The sequence below is a fragment of the Salvelinus alpinus genome, chromosome 3 (assembly GCF_045679555.1).
Source record: "Salvelinus alpinus chromosome 3, SLU_Salpinus.1, whole genome shotgun sequence".
Lineage (NCBI taxonomy): Eukaryota > Metazoa > Chordata > Actinopteri > Salmoniformes > Salmonidae > Salvelinus > Salvelinus alpinus.
Window position 1 is genome coordinate 105,606,648 of NC_092088.1, and position 21,024 is coordinate 105,627,671.

General features: G+C 46.4%; 1 protein-coding gene across 1 annotated transcript in view; it reads right to left on the bottom strand.

Moving 5' to 3' along the window:
- Positions 1 to 21,024, bottom strand: part of rgs7b (regulator of G protein signaling 7b) — a 355,436-nt gene that overhangs the window by 25,296 nt on the left and 309,116 nt on the right. Inside the window, exons 5-9 of the mRNA XM_071394737.1 lie at positions 10,361 to 10,467; positions 8,204 to 8,255; positions 4,636 to 4,700; positions 4,106 to 4,182; positions 1,467 to 1,548 (exon numbers count right to left, since the gene is read on the bottom strand). Coding sequence (XP_071250838.1) covers positions 1,467 to 1,548; positions 4,106 to 4,182; positions 4,636 to 4,700; positions 8,204 to 8,255; positions 10,361 to 10,467 — 383 coding nt within the window. The remainder of the gene's footprint in view (positions 1 to 1,466; positions 1,549 to 4,105; positions 4,183 to 4,635; positions 4,701 to 8,203; positions 8,256 to 10,360; positions 10,468 to 21,024) is intronic.

Sequence of the window (21,024 nt, forward strand, 5' to 3'; positions counted from 1 at the left end):
CTTTATTTTGGACGTTGTGGATTTATATTCTTTGCCTGAAGATCTTGTTCTTTTATTAAACCACCATCTCTAGTACTGCTGTGTCTGCCTCATCTTCTGGGTTCTGCCGATTATTAGTGACTGTTTCTCGCACCGGGTCCTGACAGAATGGATATCTTCCAAAAATACACAAGAACAAAACCAGAGAACCTCTGGAAAATCCAACAAGAGAAAATATATGTTCACAACAAGGCTTGGGCTGGGGCTGGGTGCTAACATACAGACACTGAGCAAAGAACTGAGGAACACACAGGGTTTAAATACCAACAAGGGAACGACACACAGGTGCAAACAATAATAGAGCAAGGAAAAAACAAAAGGTTCAAAAAAGGTGCAATGGGGACATCTAGTGACAAAAACCAGAACAGTCCTGGCCAAAACCTGACACTTGGGATTGCAAACAGAGGAAGATCTTCAAAGGTAAGTGATTTATTTCATCGCTATTTGTGATTTTTGTGAAGCCTGTGCTGGTTGAAAAAGTATTTTGATGTGCGGCGCTGTCCTCAGATAATTGCATGGTATGCTTTGCCGTAAAGCCTTTTTGAAATCTGACAAAGCGGCTGGATTAACAAGAAGTTAAGCTTTTAAATGATGTAGGTATTTTCATGAATGTTTAATATTACGATTTTGTCATTTTGAATTTGGTGCTCTGCAATTTCACCAGATGTTGTCGACAGGTGTTCCGCTAGCGGTTTGCGATCCCTAAGAGGTTTTAGGTAAAAGCATACCATGCAATTATCTGAGGACAGCGCCCCACATCAAAATACCAGCCCTTCACCAACAGGTGTAGACCTCACAGTGAAATGCTGACTGACCAGCCCTTAACCAACAGGTGTAGACCTCACAGTGAAATACTGACTGACCAGCCCTTAACCAACAGGTGTAGACCTCACAGTGAAATGCAGACTGACCAGCCCTTAACCAACAGGTGTAGACCTCACAGTGAAATACTGACTGACCAGCCCTTAACCAACAGGTGTAGACCTCACAGTGAAATACTGACTGACCAGCCCTTAACCAACAGGTGTAGACCTCGCAGTGAAATGCAGTCTGAATAAGGGCTCGTCAGTCAGCATTTCACTAAGGTCTACACCTTAGTAGAACAGAGAGAGGTTGTATTCTAACCACTGGTCTGTGGTGACAGGGGAAACAGAGAGTTGTATTCTAACCACTGGTCTGTGGTGACAGGGGAAACAGAGACTGTATTCTTACCACTGGTCTGTGGTGACAGGGGAAACAGAGACTGTATTCTTACCACTGGTCTGTGGTGACAGGGGAAACAGAGACTGTATTCTTACCACTGGTCTGTGGTGACAGGGGAAACAGAGACTGTATTCTTACCACTGGTCTGTGGTGACAGGGGAAACAGAGGCTGTATTCTTACCACTGGTCTGTGGTGACAGGGGAAACAGAGACTGTATTCTTACCACTGGTCTGTGCACGTCCCAGAATGCTCTCTCTTGACTGTCCAGAATCTTCCTCTCAATTCTGTCTCTCTTCTTGTCAACTCTGAGTTAAAGGATAGAGGTGGACACCTTGTCACACAGACATCCCATCATGCATTTAGTTACAGATGTAGGTTCTTCTTTTGATCACCCTGTCGCAGATGAACTTTCTTGAAATGTAGGAAAAGTAACATGTGTATTTGAGGTTTAAAAAGGCTTCTGAAGTTTGTAATTTTCACTTAGAAATTTCAGACTTGATTTTCCCGAACAAAAAATGTATGAACCTTTGCAAACATGTTCATTATTTATAATCCACATAATAATTTACATTTCCTGTTGCTGCAGGATAAGTTTCCTGCCTTAGCAAACGGGCTCAAATTAAGATCCTACATCTGTACACTCCTTCTCTCCTCTCCTGCCTCCCCTTCTCTCCTCTCCCCCCTCTCCTTCTCTCCTCTCCCGCCTCCCCTCCCCTTCTCTCCTCTCCCGCCTCCCCTTCTCTCCTCTCCCGCCTCCCCTCCCCTTCTCTCCACTCCCGCCTCCCCTCCCCTTCTCTCCTCTCCCGCCTCCCCTCCTCTCCTCTCCCGCCTCCCCTTCTCTCCTCTCCCGCCTCCCCTCCTCTCCTCTCACGCCCCCCTTCTCTTCTCTCCTCTCCTCTCCTCTCCTCTCCTCTCCTCTCCTCTCCTCTCCCCTCCCCCCTCCCCTCCCTTTCTCTCCTCTCCCGCCTCCCCTTCTCTACTCTGCCCCAGCCCCTTCTCTCCTCTCCTGCCTCCCCTCCTCTCCTCTCCCGCCTCCCCTTCTCTCCTCTCCCGCCTCCCCTCCTCTCCTCTCCCGCCCCCCTTCTCCTCTCCTCTCCCGCCTCCCCTCCTCTCCTCTCCCGCCTCCCCTTCTCTCCTCTCCCGCCTCCCCTTCTCTCCTCTCCCGCCTCCCCTCCCCTTCTCTCCTCTCCCGCCTCCCCTCCTCTCCTCTCCCGCCTCCCCTTCTCTCCTCTCCCGCCTCCCCTCCTCTCCTCTCCCGCCCCCCTTCTCTTCTCTCCTCTCCTCTCCTCTCCTCTCCTCTCCTCTCCCGCCTCCCCTCCCCTTCTCTCCTCTCCCACCTCCCCTTCTCTCCTCTCCCGCCTCCCCTTCTCTCCTCTCCCGCCTCCCCTTCTCTCCTCTCCCGCCTCCCCTTCTCTCCTCTCCCGCCTCCCCTCCTCTCCTCTCCCGCCCCCCTTCTCCTCTCCTCTCCCGCCTCCCCTCCTCTCCTCTCCCGCCTCCCCTTCTCTCCTCTCCCGCCTCCCCTCCCCTTCTCTCCTCTCCCACCTCCCCTTCTCTCCTCTCCCGCCTCCCCTTCTCTCCTCTCCCGCCTCCCCTTCTCACCTCTCCCGCCTCCCCTTCTCTCCTCTCCCGCCTCCCCTTCTCTCCTCTCCTCTCCCGCCCCCTTCTCCTCTCCCCTCCTCTCCTCTCCCGCCTCCCCTCCTCTCCTCTCCTGCCTCCCCTTCTCTCCTCTCCCGCCTCCCCTCCTCTCCTCTCCCGCCTCCCCTCCCCTTCTCTCCTCTCCCACCTCCCCTTCTCTCCTCTCCCGCCTCCCCTTCTCTCCTCTCCCGCCTCCCCTTCTCACCTCTCCCGCCTCCCCTTCTCTCCTCTCCTCTCCCGCCCCCTTCTCCTCTCCCCTCCTCTCCTATCCCGCCTCCCCTCCTCTCCCGCCTCCCCTTCTCTCCTCTCCCGCCTCCCCTCCTCTCCTCTCCCGCCTCCCCTCCCCTTCTCTCCTCTCCCACCTCCCCTTCTCTCCTCTCCCGCCTCCCCTTCTCTCCTCTCCCGCCTCCCCTTCTCACCTCTCCCGCCTCCCCTTCTCTCCTCTCCTCTCCCGCCCCCTTCTCCTCTCCCCTCCTCTCCTCTCCCGCCTCCCCTCCTCTCCTCTCCCGCCTCCCCTTCTCTCCTCTCCCGCCTCCCCTTCTCTCCTCTCCCGCCTCCCCTTCTCTCCTCTCCCGCTTCCCCTTCCCTCCTCTCCCGCCTCCCCTCCTCGCCTCTCCCGCCCCCCTTCTCCTCTCCTCTCCCGCCCTCCTCCTCTCCTCTCCCGCCTCCCCTCCTCTCCTCTCCCGCCCCCCTTCTCCTCTCCTCTCCCGCCTCCCCTCCTCTCCTCTCCCGCCTCCCCTCCTCTCCTCTCCCGCCTCCCCTCCTCTCCTCTCCCACCTCCCCTTCTCTCATCTCCCGCCTCCCCTTCTCTCCTCTCCCGCCTCCCCTTCCCTCCTCTCCCGCCTCCCCTCCTCGCCTCTCCCGCCCCCCTTCTCCTCTCCTCTCCCGCCTCCCCTCCTCTCCTCTCCCGCCTCCCCTCCTCTCCTCTCCCGCCTCCCCTTCTCTCCTCTCCCGCCTCCCCTCCCCTTCTCTCCTCTCCCGCCTCCCCTCCCCTTCTCTCCTCTCCCGCCTCCCCTTCTCTCCTATCTCCTCTCTTTCCACATCTGTGAGTAATTTGAGGCAGAAATCTTGAGGCTTTGTTGTTGGGGGAAAAGTTTTTTTTTCAAATGGTACCCTATCCCCTACATAGTGCACTACTTATAACCAAGGGCCAAACAGCACCCACAGTAGTGCACTGTGTAGGGGATAGGGTGCCGTTTGAGACGCTGGATTGGAGGAGACACTTACTTTGCTTGTGCTTCAGCTTGCATAAATATAAACTCCCATTTCCTGGCGAAGGCCCTCTGTAGTCTGGCTAAGCTCTCCTGAAACACACACAGACAAACACTTAGTGTCTTATAGTTTACCTCGTACATTAAACATACCTCTGAGTGGACTAATAAAGTTGTTTTGAATTGAATACAGTAGGTCTTTACGCTAGGATAGAGACGACTGATACAGTAGAATAGAGGAGGAAGAGCTGGAGGAGCAGGAATTGAGGATGGAGGAGGAGGAAAGGAGGGAGGAGGAGGAGGAAAGGAGGGAGGAGGAGGAGGAGGAGGAGGGAGGGAAGCAAGGAAGGAAGGATGGAGGTGGGAGGAGGTGGAGGAGGTTGAGAAGGAGATGAGGGAGGGAGAGAGAGAGAGAGGGAGGAAGAGGTGAAGGAGAGGAGGGAGGATGTGGAGGTGGGTGGAGGTGGGAGGAGTTGGAGGAGGGAAGAAGAGGGAAGGAGGAGGAGGAAGGAGAGGAGGGAGGAGGAAGCAGAGGAGGGAGCTTACAGCTTCGTAGTCAGCCAGCTCCAGGCGGGCTTTGTTTTGCATTGTTCTTTTGCAGAGGTAAACAGCTGAAAGAGACAGAGGTGAAAAACAGTCCCTCAGAGAACAGTCAGCAGAAACAGTCAGTCAGGAGAAATATTGTGCTACAGACGTGCCACCTTGTCCCGGACCTGCTGTTTCGACCCTCTCTCTCTCTCCCTCTCTCTCTCTACCCCACCTGCTGTTTCGACCCTCCCCCACCTGCTGTCTCGACCTCTGAATGATTGGCTATGAAGAGCCAACTGACATTTACTTCTGAGTTGCTGACCTGTTGCACCCACATGGTTATTATTTGACCCTGCTGGTCATCTATGAACGTTTGAACATCTTGAAGAACGATCTGACCTTAATGGCCATGTACTCTTATAAGCTCCACCCGACACAGCCAGAAGAGGACTGGCCACCCCTCAGAGGCTGGTTCATCTCTAGGTTTCTTCCTAGGTTCTGGCCTTTCTAGGGAGTTTTTCCTAGCCACCGTGCTTCTACACCTGAATTGTTTGCTGTTTGGGGTTTTAGGCTGGGTTTCTGTACAGCACTTTGAGATATCAGCTGATGTACACTGAGTGTTGGAACACATGTTTTTACATGACAGACTGACCAGGTGAAAGATATGATCCCTTATTGATGTTACTTGTTAAATCCACTTCAATCAGATGAAGGGGGGAGACAGGTTAATTTAAAGAAGGGTTTTTAAGCCTTGAGACAACTGAGACATGGAGTGTGTATGTGTGCCATTCAGACGGTGAAAGGGCAAGACAAAAGATTTAAGTTCCTTTTGAATGAGGTATGGTAGTAGGTGCCAGGTGCACCGGTTTGAGTGTGTCAAGAACTGCAACTCTGCTGGGTTTTTTCAAGCTCAACAGTTTCCTGCGTGCATCAAGAATGTTCCACCACCCAAAGGACATCCAGCCAACTTGACACAACTGTGGGAAGCATTGGAGTCAACATGGGCCAGCATCCCTGAGGAACACTTTTGACCCCTTGTAGAGTCCATGTCCTGACGAATTGAGGCTGTTCTGAGGGCAAGGGTGTGCAACTCAATATTAGGAAGGTGTTCCTTAATGTTTCGTACTCTGTGTAAAAAGGGCTTTATAAATACATGTGATTGATTGATTGACTGACTGATTGAAATAGTCAGTAGAAACAGATATAGGCAGTCATGCAGTGGTTTTCACTGATTGGCTAAGCACGGCTTCTGTGGCAAACAGACAAAGCTATACTAAAGCTATCCTACAGTCCACTTCATAAGATATTAAAAACTGTGATATCTTATGTTTCACCGAGTCGTGGCTGAACGACGACACGGATAATATAGAGCTGGCTGGGTTTTCCGTGCATCGGCAGGCCAGAGCAGCTACGTCAGGTAAAACGAGGGGCGGGGGTATGTGTCTATTTGTCAATAACAGCTGCTGTGTGATGTCATATATTAAAGAAGTCTGGAGGTATTGCTCGCCTGAGGTAGAGTACCTCATGATAAACTGTAGACCACACTATCCACCCAAGAGAGTTCTCATCTATATTATTCGTAGCCATCTTTTTACCGCCACAAACCGATGGAAGCACTAAGACTGCACTCGACCAGCTGTATAACTCTGATGGGGTCAACCTGGGGTCATGATAGGGGCTGTGCCAAATGTTTGATGTATTATAATAATTGATTATGTTGTATTAATAGAAGGGGAAGGGCTATAAGACCCCTCCCCCACTACATTTATAGGCTCCTAGACTACAGATTAACAATATATATATTCATTATAAGGTTTAATATTGTTCCACAGTTCTTTTCTAGTCTCTGTCTCTTATAAGAAACGGTCTGAGAGATGTGAGTTATTTGCAGTCAAAACAGGGTGTCTGTGAGAAAGCGCCTCAAGGCTAAAAGAGATTCATAGACACAGAACCCTGCAGGGGATTGAAAGAGAGACGAGTCAGACATACCACTATAAAGCAACTTGGGGAGTGGAAAATTACTGCAGAGTCCTTAGAAAAACACTGGAACTAGTGTCTCTCTTGCAAGTTTATAAAACTGTATTATGCATGGGCTTGGTCTCATGAATAGAAGGTATTGACATAGGCAGTTACATCACCAGAGGTTGACTGCAAGCATATTTAAAGCAACTTGGACTTTTCCTATTTTGCAGAACTCAGGAGAGACATCAGTTGTATGTTTGATGTTTGATCTTTGACTTCTGTCTACAGCTGTATTTTGATAAAAATTGTTATGATTTATAAATGCACATTTTGAGTATTCCTTAATTGAGTAAATAAGTAAATAACGGAGCCCAGAAAACCAACAACGCCATAAGAACCAACAACGCCATAAGCAAACAAGAACAGGCTCAACCAATGCAAATGAATTACTTAAAAATCATACAATGTGAATTTCTGGGTTTTTGTTTTAGATTCCGTCTCTCACAGTTGAAGTGTACCTATGATAAAAATTACAGACCTCTACATGCTTTCTAAGTAGGAAAACCTGCAAAATCGGCAGTGTTTCAAATACTTGTTCTCCCCACTGTATATACTGTATTCTATTCTACTGTGTTTTAATCTATGCCACTCCGACAATGCTCATCCTAATATTTATATATTTCATTATTTTACTTTTAGGTTATGTGTATTGTGTGTATTGTTGTGAATTGTTAGATATTGCTGCACTGTTGGAGCTAGAAAAACAAGCATTTTGCTACAATAACATCTGCTAAACATGTGACAAATACAATTTGATTTGGATTTGTTTTGACAGACAGGGTATTGGTTTCCTGGTTGTATACCAGATAGGAAACAGACCGACAGGGTATTGGTTAATTGGTTTCCTGGTTGTATACCAGACAGGAAACAGACAGACAGGGTATTGGTTAATTGGTTTCCTGGTTATATACCAGACAGGAAACAGACAGACAGGGTATTGGTTAATTGGTTTCCTGGTTATATACCAGACAGGGTATTGGTTTCCTGGTTATATACCAGACAGGAAACGGACAAACAGGGTAATAGTTTATTGGTGTCCTGGTTGTATACCAGACAGGAAACAGACAAACAGGGTAATAGGTTATTGGTGTCCTGGTTGTATACCAGACAGGAAACAGACAGACAGGGTAATAGTTTATTGGTGTCCTGGTTGTATACCAGACAGGAAACAGACAAACAGGGTAATAGTTTATTGGTGTCCTGGTTGTATACCAGACAGGAAACAGACAAACAGGGTATTGGTGTCCTGGTTGTATACCAGACAGGAAACAGACAGACAGGGTATTGGTTTATTGGTGTCCTGGTTGTATACCAGTGAACTGGATATGAATATTGTTCAGCTGCTTTTGTTTTTCATAGAAATCCTGTCAGAACAGTAATCCATCCGGCTGCAGGAAGTAGCTTCCATCTGGAGGGATGACTGGAGCTCTGGGCCGACTTAGCAGAGCAGAACAGCAAAGTAGCCTGGATTTCCTGGTCTGGACAATGGTTTAATGCGTCTCTGTGTGTGTGTGACAATTAGGTGATTTAGGTCATAGTCTGCTGTATTGTCTGCTGTACTCACCATAGTCTGTGTTCTCGGGTTCCCAACAGTTAGATGGCCAGAAGTAGGGAGTCTGAGAGAGAGATAGAAGGGGGGAGGGGGAGAGAGAAGGGGGAGAGGGAGGGAGGGAGGGAGAAAAGTGCAACTAGTGAAGAACAAACACCGTTGTAAATACAACCCATATTTATGTTTATTTATTTTCCCTTTTGTACTTTAACAATTTGCACATAGTTACAACACTGTATATATACATAATATGTCTTTATTCTTTTGGAACTTCTGTGAGTGTAATGTTTACTGTTCATTTTTATTGTTTATTTCACTTACAAGTTTCCCGTGCCAATAAAGCCCTTTGAATTGAATTGAAATTGAATTGAGAGGAATAAAGTGTGAGCGAGAGAGAGTGCATGGTGAAATGATTCTAACAGACTCTCTATGGACCCATATGATTCTAATAGACTCTCTATGGACCCATATGATTCTAACAGACTCTCTATGGACCCATATGATTCTAATAGACTCTCTATGGACCCATATGATTCTAATAGACCCTCTATGGACCCATATGATTCTAACATACTCTCTATGAACCCATATGATTCTAACAGACTCTCTATGGACCCATATGATTCTAATAGACTCTCTATGGACCCATATGATTCTAACAGACTCTCTATGGACCCATATGATTCTAATAGACTCTCTATGGACCCATATGATTCTAACAGACTCTCTATGGACCCATATGATTCTAATAGACCCTCACTGTTGTTTCTATAGTGGAACATTCTGTAAACAAACATCTGTAAACATGACCTATAGTTTATACCTGATCTGTAAACATTAGCTGTAGTTTATACCTGATCTGTAAACATGACCTATAGTTTACACCTGATCTGTAAACATGACCTATAGTTTATACCTGATCTGTAAACATTAGCTATAGTTTATACCTGATCTGTAAACATTACCTATAGTTTATACCTGATCTGTAAACATTACCTATAGTCTATACCTGATCTGTTAACATGACCTATAGTTTATACCTGATCTGTAAACATTAGCTGTAGTTTATACCTGATCTGTAAACATTACCTATAGTTTATACCTGATCTGTAAACATTACCTATAGTCTATACCTGATCTGTTAACATGACCTATAGTTTATACCTGATCTGTAAACATTAGATGTAGTTTATACCTGATCTGTAAACATTACCTATAGTTTATACCTGATCTGTTAACATGACCTATAGTTTATACCTGATCTGTAAACATTAGCTGTAGTTTATACCTGATCTGTAAACATTACCTATAGTTTATACCTGATCTGTTAACATGACCTATAGTTTATACCTGATCTGTAAACATTAGCTGTAGTTTATACCTGATCTGTAAACATGACCTATAGTTTATACCTGATCTGTAAACATTACCTATAGTCTATACCTGATCTGTTAACATGACCTATAGTTTATACCTGATCTGTAAACATTAGCTGTAGTTTATACCTGATCTGTAAACATGACCTATAGTTTATACCTGATCTGTAAACATGACCTATAGTTTACACCTGATCTGTAAACATGACCTATAGTTTATACCTGATCTGTAAACATGACCTATAGTTTATACCTGATCTGTAAACATGACCTATAGTTTACACCTGATCTGTAAACATGACCTATAGTCTATACCTGATCTGTAAACATTACCTATAGTTTATACCTGATCTGTAAACATTACCTATAGTTTATACCTGATCTGTAAACATTACCTATAGTTTATACCTGATCTGTAAACATGACCTATAGTTTATACCGGCTGCATCACTCTATCATAGCATTACTTGGCAATATTGATAGAATACTGTGGTTTCAGGTATTCAGATAATATTATATCAACTGAAGGGATATTTGTTTTGTACAGTACTGAATGTGTCTTCTGTCTCTACGTCCTACTGGGATAGGGTTGTGTTAGTAGATGAGTGTTTGACTGGTTCAATTACTACAGTAGAAGTTGATCTGATCTTAGTACCTGAAACCTGTAGAAGGTAGATGAGTGTTTGACTGGTTCAATTACTACAGTAGAAGTTGATCTGATCGTAGTACCTGAAACCTGTAGATGAGTGTTTGACTGGTTCAATTACTACAGTAGAAGTTGATCTGATCGTAGTACCTGAAACCTGTAGAAGGTTCCGTCGTCCTTCAGCGTGAGCACATGGTCTGAGATGGGGAAGAAGTAGCCGTGGGCTGCCATCAGAGTGCCAAGGTGGAGGGCCTCTACTGTAACACAACAACAACAACAACATCATCAACAATAACAACAACATCATCAACAATAACAACAACATCAACAATAACAACAACAACAACAACATCAACAATAACATCAACATCAACATCAACATCAACAAAAACATCAACAATAACAACATCAGCAATAACATCATCAACAATAACATCATCAACATCATCAATCTCCACTGCAAAACAACATCAATCCCACCATGTTTCAACATTGGTAGAGACTGTTTTAATTGAGCTCTCCCCTCCCCCCACAGAGCTCTAACTGAGGCGTTGAGGCCGATTAGGGAAAGCTTAATAAAGAGCAGTGTGCAGGTTTCTTCATTAATGCATGACGAACACATAAAGCTCAATAAAGAGCAGTGTGCAGGTTTCTTCATTAATGCATGAAGAACACATAAAGCTCAATAAAGAGCAGTGATACTAGTGAGAGCAGTGTGCAGGTTTCTTCATTAATGCATGAAGAACACATAAAGCTCAATAAAGAGCAGTGATATTAGCGAGAGCAGTGTGCAGGTTTCTCCATGAATGCATGAAGAACACATAAAGCTCAATAAAGAGCAGTGATACTAGTGAGAGCAGTGTGCAGGTTTCTTCATTAATGCATGAAGAACACATAAAGCTCAATAAAGAGCAGTGTGCAGGTTTCTTCATTAATGCATGACGAACACATAAAGCTCAATAAAGAGCAGTGATACTAGCGAGAGCAGCGTGCAGGTTTCTTCATTAACGCATGAAGAACACAAGATCCTAGGTATTAGTCTGGTTCATAGGATCATCTGTTAGGCAGCTCCTAGGTATTAGTCTGGTTCATAGGATCCCTCCCCCTTTCTCATCTCTCCCTTCTTCATGCCTGTGACTCTTATATTGCTAGTCAATCTACTGGGAATCCAAACAGAGCTGTTTCTAGATCCATGATGACACAGCGATCTACTCATTCCTCCACCTTCCTCCATGCTCAGTCTCAATACAGGGATTCTGTTTCAGAATCTACCCACACCTCCTTCTTCCTCCATGCTCAGTCTCAATACAGGGATTCTGTTTCAGAAATGTCCTTCTGAGACTAATTCTGAGTCACTACCTCAATTCGACTGTGGCTACACATTTAGTAACAACAGGGATATGATTTGCTTCTAAATAGGGATGGAACTACTCCCTGATTCTAATGTTAAAGATAGGACTGCATCGGTAAGTGGACCCCCCCAAACGGATCCAAATAGCAGCATGCATTGGTCAGAAAAACGATTCAAAAGTTAGGAATCACCGATTCACATTTTTTATAGCTATTGTGTTTTGCCAGAATAAATGTCAATTATAGGAGGGTCAAAAAACATAAACATTGTGGGGTGGTAGATGTCTAGTCTCCATTATGGCTCTAATCTGATAGTGGTAGTGGGGTGGTAGATGTCTAGTCTCCCTTATGGTTCTAATCTGATAGTGGTAGTGGGGTGGTAGATGTCTAGTCTCCCTTATGGTTCTAATCTGATAGTGATAGTGGGGTGGTAGATGTCTAGTCTCCCTTATGGTTCTAATCTGATAGTGGTAGTGGGGTGGTAGATGTCTAGTCTCCCTTATGGCTCTAATCTGATAGTGGTCGTGGGGTGGTAGATGTCTAGTCTCCATTATGGCTCTAATCTGATAGTGGTAGTGGGGTGGTAGATGTCTAGTCTCCCTTATGGTTCTAATCTGATAGTGGTAGTGGGGTGGTAGATGTCTAGTCTCCATTATGGCTCTAATCTGATAGTGATAGTGGGGTGGTAGATGTCTAGTCTCCCTTATGGTTCAAATCTGATAGTGGTAGTGGGGTGGTAGATGTCTAGTCTCCCTTATGGCTCTAATCTGATAGTGGTAGTGGGGTGGTAGATGTCTAGTCTCCCTTATGGTTCTAATCTGATAGTGGTAGTGGGGTGGTAGATGTCTAGTCTCCCTTATGGTTCTAATCTGATAGTGGTAGTGGGGTGGTAGATGTCTAGTCTCCCTTATGGCTCTAATCTGATAGTGGTAGTGGGGTGGTAGATGTCTAGTCTCCCTTATGGTTCTAATCTGATAGTGGTAGTGGGGTGGTAGATGTCTAGTCTCCCTTATGGTTCTAATCTGATAGTGGTAGTGGGGTGGTAGATGTCTAGTCTCCCTTATGGCTCTAATCTGATAGTGGTAGTGGGGTGGTAGATGTCTAGTCTCCCTTATGGTTCTAATCTGATAGTGGTAGTGGGGTGGTAGATGTCTAGTCTCCCTTATGGTGCTAATCTGATAGTGGTAGTGGGGTGGTAGATGTCTAGTCTCCCTTATGGCTCTAATCTGATAGTGGTAGTGGGGTGGTAGATGTCTAGTCTCCCTTATGGCTCTAATCTGATAGTGGTAGTGGGGTGGTAGATGTCTAGTCTCCCTTATGGCTCTAATCTGATAGTGGTAGTGGGTTGGTAGATGTCTAGTCTCCCTTATGGCTCTAATCTGATAGTGGTAGTGGGGTGGTAGATGTCTAGTCTCCCTTATGGCTCTAATCTGATAGTGGTAGTGGGGTGGTAGATGTCTAGTCTCCCTTATGGCTCTAATCTGATAGTGGTAGTGGGGTGGTAGATGTCTAGGCTCCCTTATGGCTCTAATCTGGTAGTGGTAGTGGGGTGGTAGATGCCTAGCGCCCTTATGGATCTAATCTGATAGTGGTAGTGGGGTGGTAGATGTCTAGGCTCCCTTATGGCTCTAATCTGATAGTGGTAGTGGGGTGGTAGATGCCTAGCGCCCTTATGGCTCTAATCTGATAGTGGTAGTGTGGTGGTAGATGTCTAGGCTCCCTTATGGCTCTAATCTGATAGTGGTAGTGGGGTGGTAGATGTCTAGTCTCCCTTATGGCTCTAATCTGATAGTGGTAGTGTGGTGGTAGATGTCTAGGCTCCCTTATGGCTCTAATCTGATAGTGGTAGTGGGGTGGTAGATGTCTAGGCTCCCTTATGGCTCTAATCTTATAGTGATAGTGGGGTGGTAGATGTCTAGTCTCCTTTATGGCTCTAATCTGATAGTGGTAGTGGGGTGGTAGATGTCTAGTCTCCCTTATGGCTCTAATCTGATAGAGGTAGTGGGTTGGTAGATGTCTAGTCTCCCTTATGGCTCTAATCTGATAGTGGTAGTGGGGTGGTAGATGCCTAGTCTCCCTTATGGCTCTAATCTGATAGTGGTAGTGGGTTGGTAGATGTCTAGTCTCCCTTATGGCTCTAATCTGATAGTGGTAGTGGGTTGGTAGATGTCTAGTCTCCATTATGGATCTAATCTGATAGTGGTAGTGGGGTGGTAGATGTCTAGGCTCCCTTATGGCTCTAATCTGATAGTGGTAGTGGGGTGGTAGATGTCTAGCGCCCTTATGGCTCTAATCTGATAGTGGTAGTGGGGTGGTAGATGTCTAGCGCCCTTATGGATCTAATCTGATAGTGGTAGTGGGGTGGTAGATGTCTAGGCTCCCTTATGGCTCTAATCTGATAGTGGTAGTGGGGTGGTAGATGTCTAGTCTCCCTTATGGCTCTAATCTGATAGAGGTAGTGGGGTGGTAGATGTCTAGTCTCCCTTATGGCTCTAATCTGATAGTGGTAGTGGGGTGGTAGATGCCTAGCGCCCTTATGGATCTAATCTGATAGTGGTAGTGGGGTGGTAGATGTCTAGGCTCCCTTATGGCTCTAATCTGATAGTGGTAGTGGGGTGGTAGATGCCTAGCGCCCTTATGGATCTAATCTGATAGTGGTAGTGGGGTGGTAGATGTCTAGGCTCCCTTATGGCTCTAATCTGATAGTGGTAGTGGGTTGGTAGATGTCTAGTCTCCCTTATGGCTCTAATCTGATAGTGGTAGTGGGGTGGTAGATGCCTAGCGCCCTTATGGATCTAATCTGATAGTGGTAGTGGGTTGGTAGATGTCTAGTCTCCCTTATGGCTCTAATCTCAAATCAAATCAAATCAAATTTTATTAGTCACATACACATGGTTAGCAGATGTTAATGCGAGTGTAGCGAAATGCTTGTGCTTCTAGTTCCGACAATGCAGTAATAACCAACAAGTAATCTAACCTAACAATTCCACAACTACTACCTTACACACACACACAAGTGTAAAGGGATAAAGAATATGTACATAAAGATATATGAATGAGTGGTGGTACAGAACGGCATGGCAGATGCAGTAGATGGTATAGAGTACGGTATATACATATGAGATGAGTACTGTAGGGTATGTAAACATAAAGTGGCATAGTTTAAAGTGGCTAGTGGTACATGTATTACATAAAGATGGCAAGATGCAGTAGATGATATAGAGTACAGTATATACATATGAGATGGGTAATGTAGGGTATGTAAACATTATATTAAGTGGCATTGTTTAAAGTGGCTAGTGGTACATTTTTACATAATTTCCATCAATTCCCATTTTTAAAGTGGCTGGAGTTGAGTCGGTATGTTGGCAGCGGCCGCTAAATGTTAGTGGTGGCTGTTTAACAGTCTGATGGCCTTGAGATAGAAGCTGTTTTTCAGTCTCTCGGTCCCTGCTTTGATGCACCTGTACTGACCTCGCCTTCTGGATGATAGCGGGGTGAACAGGCAGTGGCTTGGGTGGTTGTTGTCCTTGATGATCTTTATGGCCTTCCTGTGACATCGGGTGGTGTAGGTGTCCTCGAGGGCAGGTAGTTTGCCCCCGGTGATGCGTTCTGCAGACCTCACTACCCTCTGGAGAGCCTTACGGTTGTGGGCGGAGCAGTTGCCGTACCAGGCGGTGATACAGCCCGACAGGATGCTCTCGATTGTGCATCTGTAGAAGTTTGTGAGTGCTTTTGGTGACAAGCCGAATTTCTTCAGCCTCCTGAGGTTGAAGAGGCGCTGCTGCGCCTTCTTCACAACGCTGTCTGTGTGGGTGGACCAATTCAGTTTGTCCGTGATGTGTACAACGAGGAACTTAAAACTTTCCACCTTCTCCACTACTGACCCGTCGATGTGGATAGGGGGGTGCTCCCTCTGCTGTTTCCTGAAGTCCACAATCATCTCCTTTGTTTTGTTGACGTTGAGTGTGAGGTTATTTTCCTGACACCACACTCCGAGGGCCCTCACCTCCTCCCTGTAGGCCGTCTTGTCGTTGTTGGTAATCAAGCCTACCACTGTAGTGTCATCCGCAAACTTGATGATTGAGTTGGAGGCGTGCATGGCCACGCAGTCGTGGGTGAACAGGGAGTACAGGAGAGGGCTCAGAACGCACCCTTGTGGGGCCCCAGTGTTGAGGATCAGCGGGGTGGAGATGTTGTTACCTACCCTCACCACCTGGGGGCGGCCCGTCAGGAAGTCCAGGACCCAGTTGCACAGGGCGGGGTCGAGACCCAGGGTCTCGAGCTTGATGACGAGTTTGGAGGGTACTATGGTGTTAAATGCTGAGCTGTAATCGATGAACAGCATTCTCACATGGGTATTCCTCTTGTCCAGATGGGTTAGGGCAGTGTGCAGTGTGGTTGCGATTGCGTCGTCTGTGGACCTATTGGGTCGGTAAGCAAATTGGAGTGGGTCTAGGGTGTCCGGTAGGGTGGAGGTGATATGGTCCTTGACTAGTCTCTCAAAGCACTTCATGATGACGGAAGTGAGTGCTACGGGGCGGTAGTCGTTTAGCTCAGTTACCTTAGCTTTCTTGGGAACAGGAACAATGGTGGCCCTCTTGAAGCATGTGGGAACAGCAGACTGGGATAAGGATTGATTGAATATGTCCGTAAACACACCAGCCAGCTGGTCTGCGCATGCTCTGAGGACGCGGCTGGGAATGCCGTCTGGGCCTGCAGCCTTGCGAGGGTTAACACGTTTAAATGTTTTACTCACCTCGGCTGCAGTGAAGGAGAGCCCGCAGGTTTTGGTAGGGGGCCGTGTCAGTGGCACTGTATTGTCCTCAAAGCGGGCAAAAAAGTTGTTTAGCCTGTCTGGGAGCAAGACATCCTGGTCCGCGACGGGGCTGGTTTTCTTTTTGTAATCCGTGATTGACTGTAGACCCTGCCACATACCTCTTGTGTCTGAGCTGTTGAATTGCGACTCGATTTTGTCTCTGTACTGGGACTTAGCCTGTTTGATTGCCTTGCGGAGAGAATAGCTACACTGTTTGTATTCGGTCATGCTTCCGGTCACCTTGCCCTGGTTAAAAGCAGTGGTTCGCGCTTTCAGTTTCACGCGAATGCTGCCGTCAATCCACGGTTTCTGGTTTGGGAATGTTTTAATCGTTGCTGTGGGTACGACATCGTCAATGCACTTCCTAATGAACTCGCTCACCGAATCAGCATATTCGTCAATATTGTTGTTGGACGCGATGCGGAACATATTCCAATCCGCGTGATCGAAGCAGTCTTGAAGCGTGGATTCAGATTGGTCGGACCAGCGTTGAACAGACCTGAGCGCGGGAGCCTGTTTGAGTTTCTGTTTGTAGGCTGGAATCAACAAAATGGAGTCGTGGTCAGCTTTTCCGAAAGGGGGGCGGGGGAGGGCCTTATATGCGTCGCGGAAATTAGTATAACAATGGTCTAGGGTTTTTCCAGCCCTGGTAGCACAATCGATATGCTGATAGAATTTAGGGAGTTTTGTTTTTAGATTAGCCTTGTTAAAATCCCCAGCTACGATGAATGCAGCCTCAGGGTGTGTGGTTTCCAGTTTACAAAGAGTCAGATAAAGTTCGTTCAGGGCCATCGATGTGTCTGCTTGGGGGGGAATATATACGGCTGTGATTATGATTGAAGAGAATTCCCTTGGTAGATAATGCGGTCGACATTTGATTGTGAGGAGTTCTAGATCAGGTGAACAGAATGACTTGAGTTCCTGTGTGTTGTTATGATGATCACACCACTTCTCGTTAATCATAAGGCATACCCCCCCGCCCCTCTTCTTACCGGAAAGATGTTTGTTTCTGTCGGCGCGATGCATGAAGAAACCAGCTGGCTGCACCGACTCCGTTAGCGTCCCTTGAGTTAGCCATGTTTCCGTGAAGCAGAGCACGTTGCAATCCCTGATGTCTCTCTGGAATGCTACCCGTGCTCGGATTTCATCAACCTTGTTGTCAAGAGACTGGACATTGGCGAGTAGTATGCTAGGGAGTGGAGCGCGATGTGCCCGTCTCCGAAGCCTGACCACGAGACCGCCTCGTTTGCCCCTTTTTCAGCGTCGCACAGGGTCGCCGGCTGGGATCAGATCCATTGTATTGGGTGGAAGGCAAAACACTGGATCCGTTTCGGGAAAGTCATATTCCTGGTAGGAACGATGATGAGTTGACGTTAATCGTATATTCAGTAGTTCCTCCCGACTGTATGTAATGAAACCTAAGATTACCTGGGGTACCGATGTAAGAAATAACACGTAAAAAAACAAAATACTGCATATTTTCCAAGGAACGCGAAGCGAGGCGGCCATCTCTTTTCGGCGCCGGAAGTATATCTGATAGTGGTAGTGTGGTGGTAGATGTCTAGGCTCCCTTATGGCTCTAATCTGATAGTGGTAGTGGGGTGGTAGATGTCTAGTCTCCCTTATGGCTCTAATCTGATAGTGGTAGTGTGGTGGTAGATGTCTAGGCTCCCTTATGGCTCTAATCTGATAGTGGTAGTGGGGTGGTAGATGTCTAGGCTCCCTTATGGCTCTAATCTTATAGTGATAGTGGGGTGGTAGATGTCTAGTCTCCTTTATGGCTCTAATCTGAAAGTTGTAGTGGGGTGGTAGATGTCTAGCCTCCCTTATGGCTCTAATCCGATAGTGGTAGTGGGGTGGTAGATGTCTAGAATCCCTTATGGTTCTAATCTGATAGTGGTTGTGGGGTGGTAGATACCTAGTCTCCCTTATGGCTCTAATCTGGTAGTGGTAGTGGGGTGGTAGACGTCTAGTCTCCCTTATGGTTCTAATCTGATAGTGGTAGTGGGGTGGTAGATGTCTAGTCTCCCTTATGGCTCTAATCTGATAGTGGTAGTGGGGTGGTAGATGTCTAGTCTCCCTTATGGTTCTAATCTGGTAGTGGTAGTGGGTTGGTAGAGGTCTAGTCTCCCTAATGGCTCTAATCTGATAGTGGTAGTGGGTTGGTAGATGTCTAGTCTCCCTTATGGCTCTAATCTGATGGTGGTAGTGGGGTGGTAGATGTCTAGTCTCCTTTATGGCTCTCATCTGAAAGTTGTAGTTGGGTGGTAGATGTCTAGTCTTATGTATGGTTCTAATCTGATAGAGGTTGTGGGGTGGTAGATGTCTAGTCTCCCTTATGGCTCTAATCTGATAGTGGTAGTGGGGTGGTAGATGTCTAGTCTCCCTTATGGCTCTAATCTGATAGTGGTAGTGGGGTGGTAGATGTCTAGTCTCCCTTATGGCTCTAATCTGATAGTGGTAGTGGGGTGGTAGATGTCTAGTCTCCTTTATGGCTCTAATCTGAAAGTTGTAGTGGGGTTGTAGATGTCTAGTCTCCCTTATTGGCTCTGATCTGGTAGTGGTAGTGGATGTCTAGTCTCCTTTATGGCTCCAATCTGATAGTGGTAGTGGGGTGGTAGATGTCCTGTCTCCCTTATGGTTCTAATCTGATAGTGGTAGTGGAGTGGTAGATGTCTAGTCTCCCTTATGGTTCTAATCTGATAGTGGTAGTGGGGTGGTAGATACCTAGTCTCCCTTATGGCTCTAATCTGGTAGTGGTAGTGGATGTCTAGTCTCCTTTATGGCTCCAATCTGATAGTGGTAGTGGGGTGGTAGATACCTAGTCTCCCTTATGGCTCTAATCTGGTAGTGGTAGTGGATGTCTAGTCTACTTTATGGCTCCAATCTGATAGTGGTAGTGGGGTGGTAGATGTCTAGTCTATTTTATGGCTCTAATCTGATAGTGGTAGTGGGGTGGTAGATGTCTAGTCTCCCTTATGGCTCTAATCTGATAGTGGTAGTGGGGTGGTAGATACCTAGTCTCCTTTATGACTCTAATCTGATAGTGGTAGTGGGGTGGTAGATATCTAGTCTCCTTTATGGCTCTAATATGAAAGTTCTAGTGGGGTGGTAGATGTCTAGTTTTATGTATGGTTCTAATCTGATAGAGGTTGTGGGGTGGTAGATACCTAGTCTCCCTTATGGCTCTAATCTGGTAGTGGATGTTTAGTCTCATGTATGGTTCTAGTCTAATAGAGGTTGTGGGGTGGTCGATACCAACTCTCCCTTATGGCTCTAATCTGATAGTGGTAGTGGAGTGGTAGATGTCTAGTTACCCCTATGGCTCTAATCTGGTAGTGGTAGTGGGGTGGTAGATGTCTAGTCTCCCTTATGGCTCTAATCTGATAGTGGTAGTGGGGTGGTAGATGTCTAGTCTCCCTTATGGCTCTAATCTGATAGTGGTAGTGGGGTGGTAGATGTCTAGTCTCCCTTATGGTTCTATTCTGATAGTGGTAGTGGGGTGGTAGATGTCTAGTCTCCCGTATGGCTCTAATCTGATAGTGATAGTGGGGTGGTAGATGTCTAGTCTCCTTTATGGTTCTAATCTGAAAGTTGTAGTGGGGTGGTAGATGTCTAGCCTCCCTTATGGCTCTAATCTGATAGTGGTAGTGGGGTGGTAGATGTCTAGAATCCCTTATGGTTCTAATCTGATAGTGGTTGTGGGGTGGTAGATACCTAGTCTCCCTTATGGTTCTAATCTGGTAGTGGTAGTGGATGTCTAGTCTCCCTAATGGCTCTAATCTGATAGTGGTAGTGGGTTGGTAGATGTCTAGTCTCCTTTATGGCTCTAATCTGATAGTGGTAGTGGGGTGGAAGATGTCTAGTCTCCCTTATGGCTCTAATCTGATAGTGGTAGTGGGGTGGTAGATGTCTAGTCTCCCTTATGGTTCTAATCTGGTAGTGGTAGTGGGTTGGTAGAGGTCTAGTCTCCCTTATGGCTCTAATCTGAAAGTTGTAGTTGGGTGGTAGATGTCTAGTCTTATGTATGGTTCTAATCTGATAGAGGTTGTGGGGTGGTAGATACCTAGTCTCCCTTATGGCTCTAATCTGATAGTGGTAGTGGGGTGGTAGATGTCTAGTCTCCCTTATGGCTCTAATCTGATAGTGGTAGTGGGGTGGTAGATGTCTAGTCTCCCTTATGGCTCTAATCTGATAGTGGTAGTGGGGTGGTAGATGTCTAGTCTCCTTTATGGCTCTAATCTGAAAGTTGTAGTGGGGTGGTAGATGTCTAGTCTCCCTTATGGCTCTAATCTGGTAGTGGTAGTGGATGTCTAGTCTCCCTTATGGCTCTAATCTGATAGTGGTAGTGGGGTGGTAGATGTCTAGTCTCCCTTATGGTTCTAATCTGATAGTGGTAGTGGAGTGGTAGATGTCTAGTCTCCCTTATGGCTCTAATCTGGTAGTGGTAGTGGATGTCTAGTCTCCCTTATGGCTCTAATCTGATAGAGGTTGTGGGGTGGTAGATACCTAGTCTCCCTTATGGCTCTAATCTGATAGTGGTAGTGGGGTGGTAGATGTCTAGTCTCCCTTATGGCTCTAATCTGATAGTGGTAGTGGGGTGGTAGATGTCTAGTCTCCCTTATGGCTCTAATCTGATAGTGGT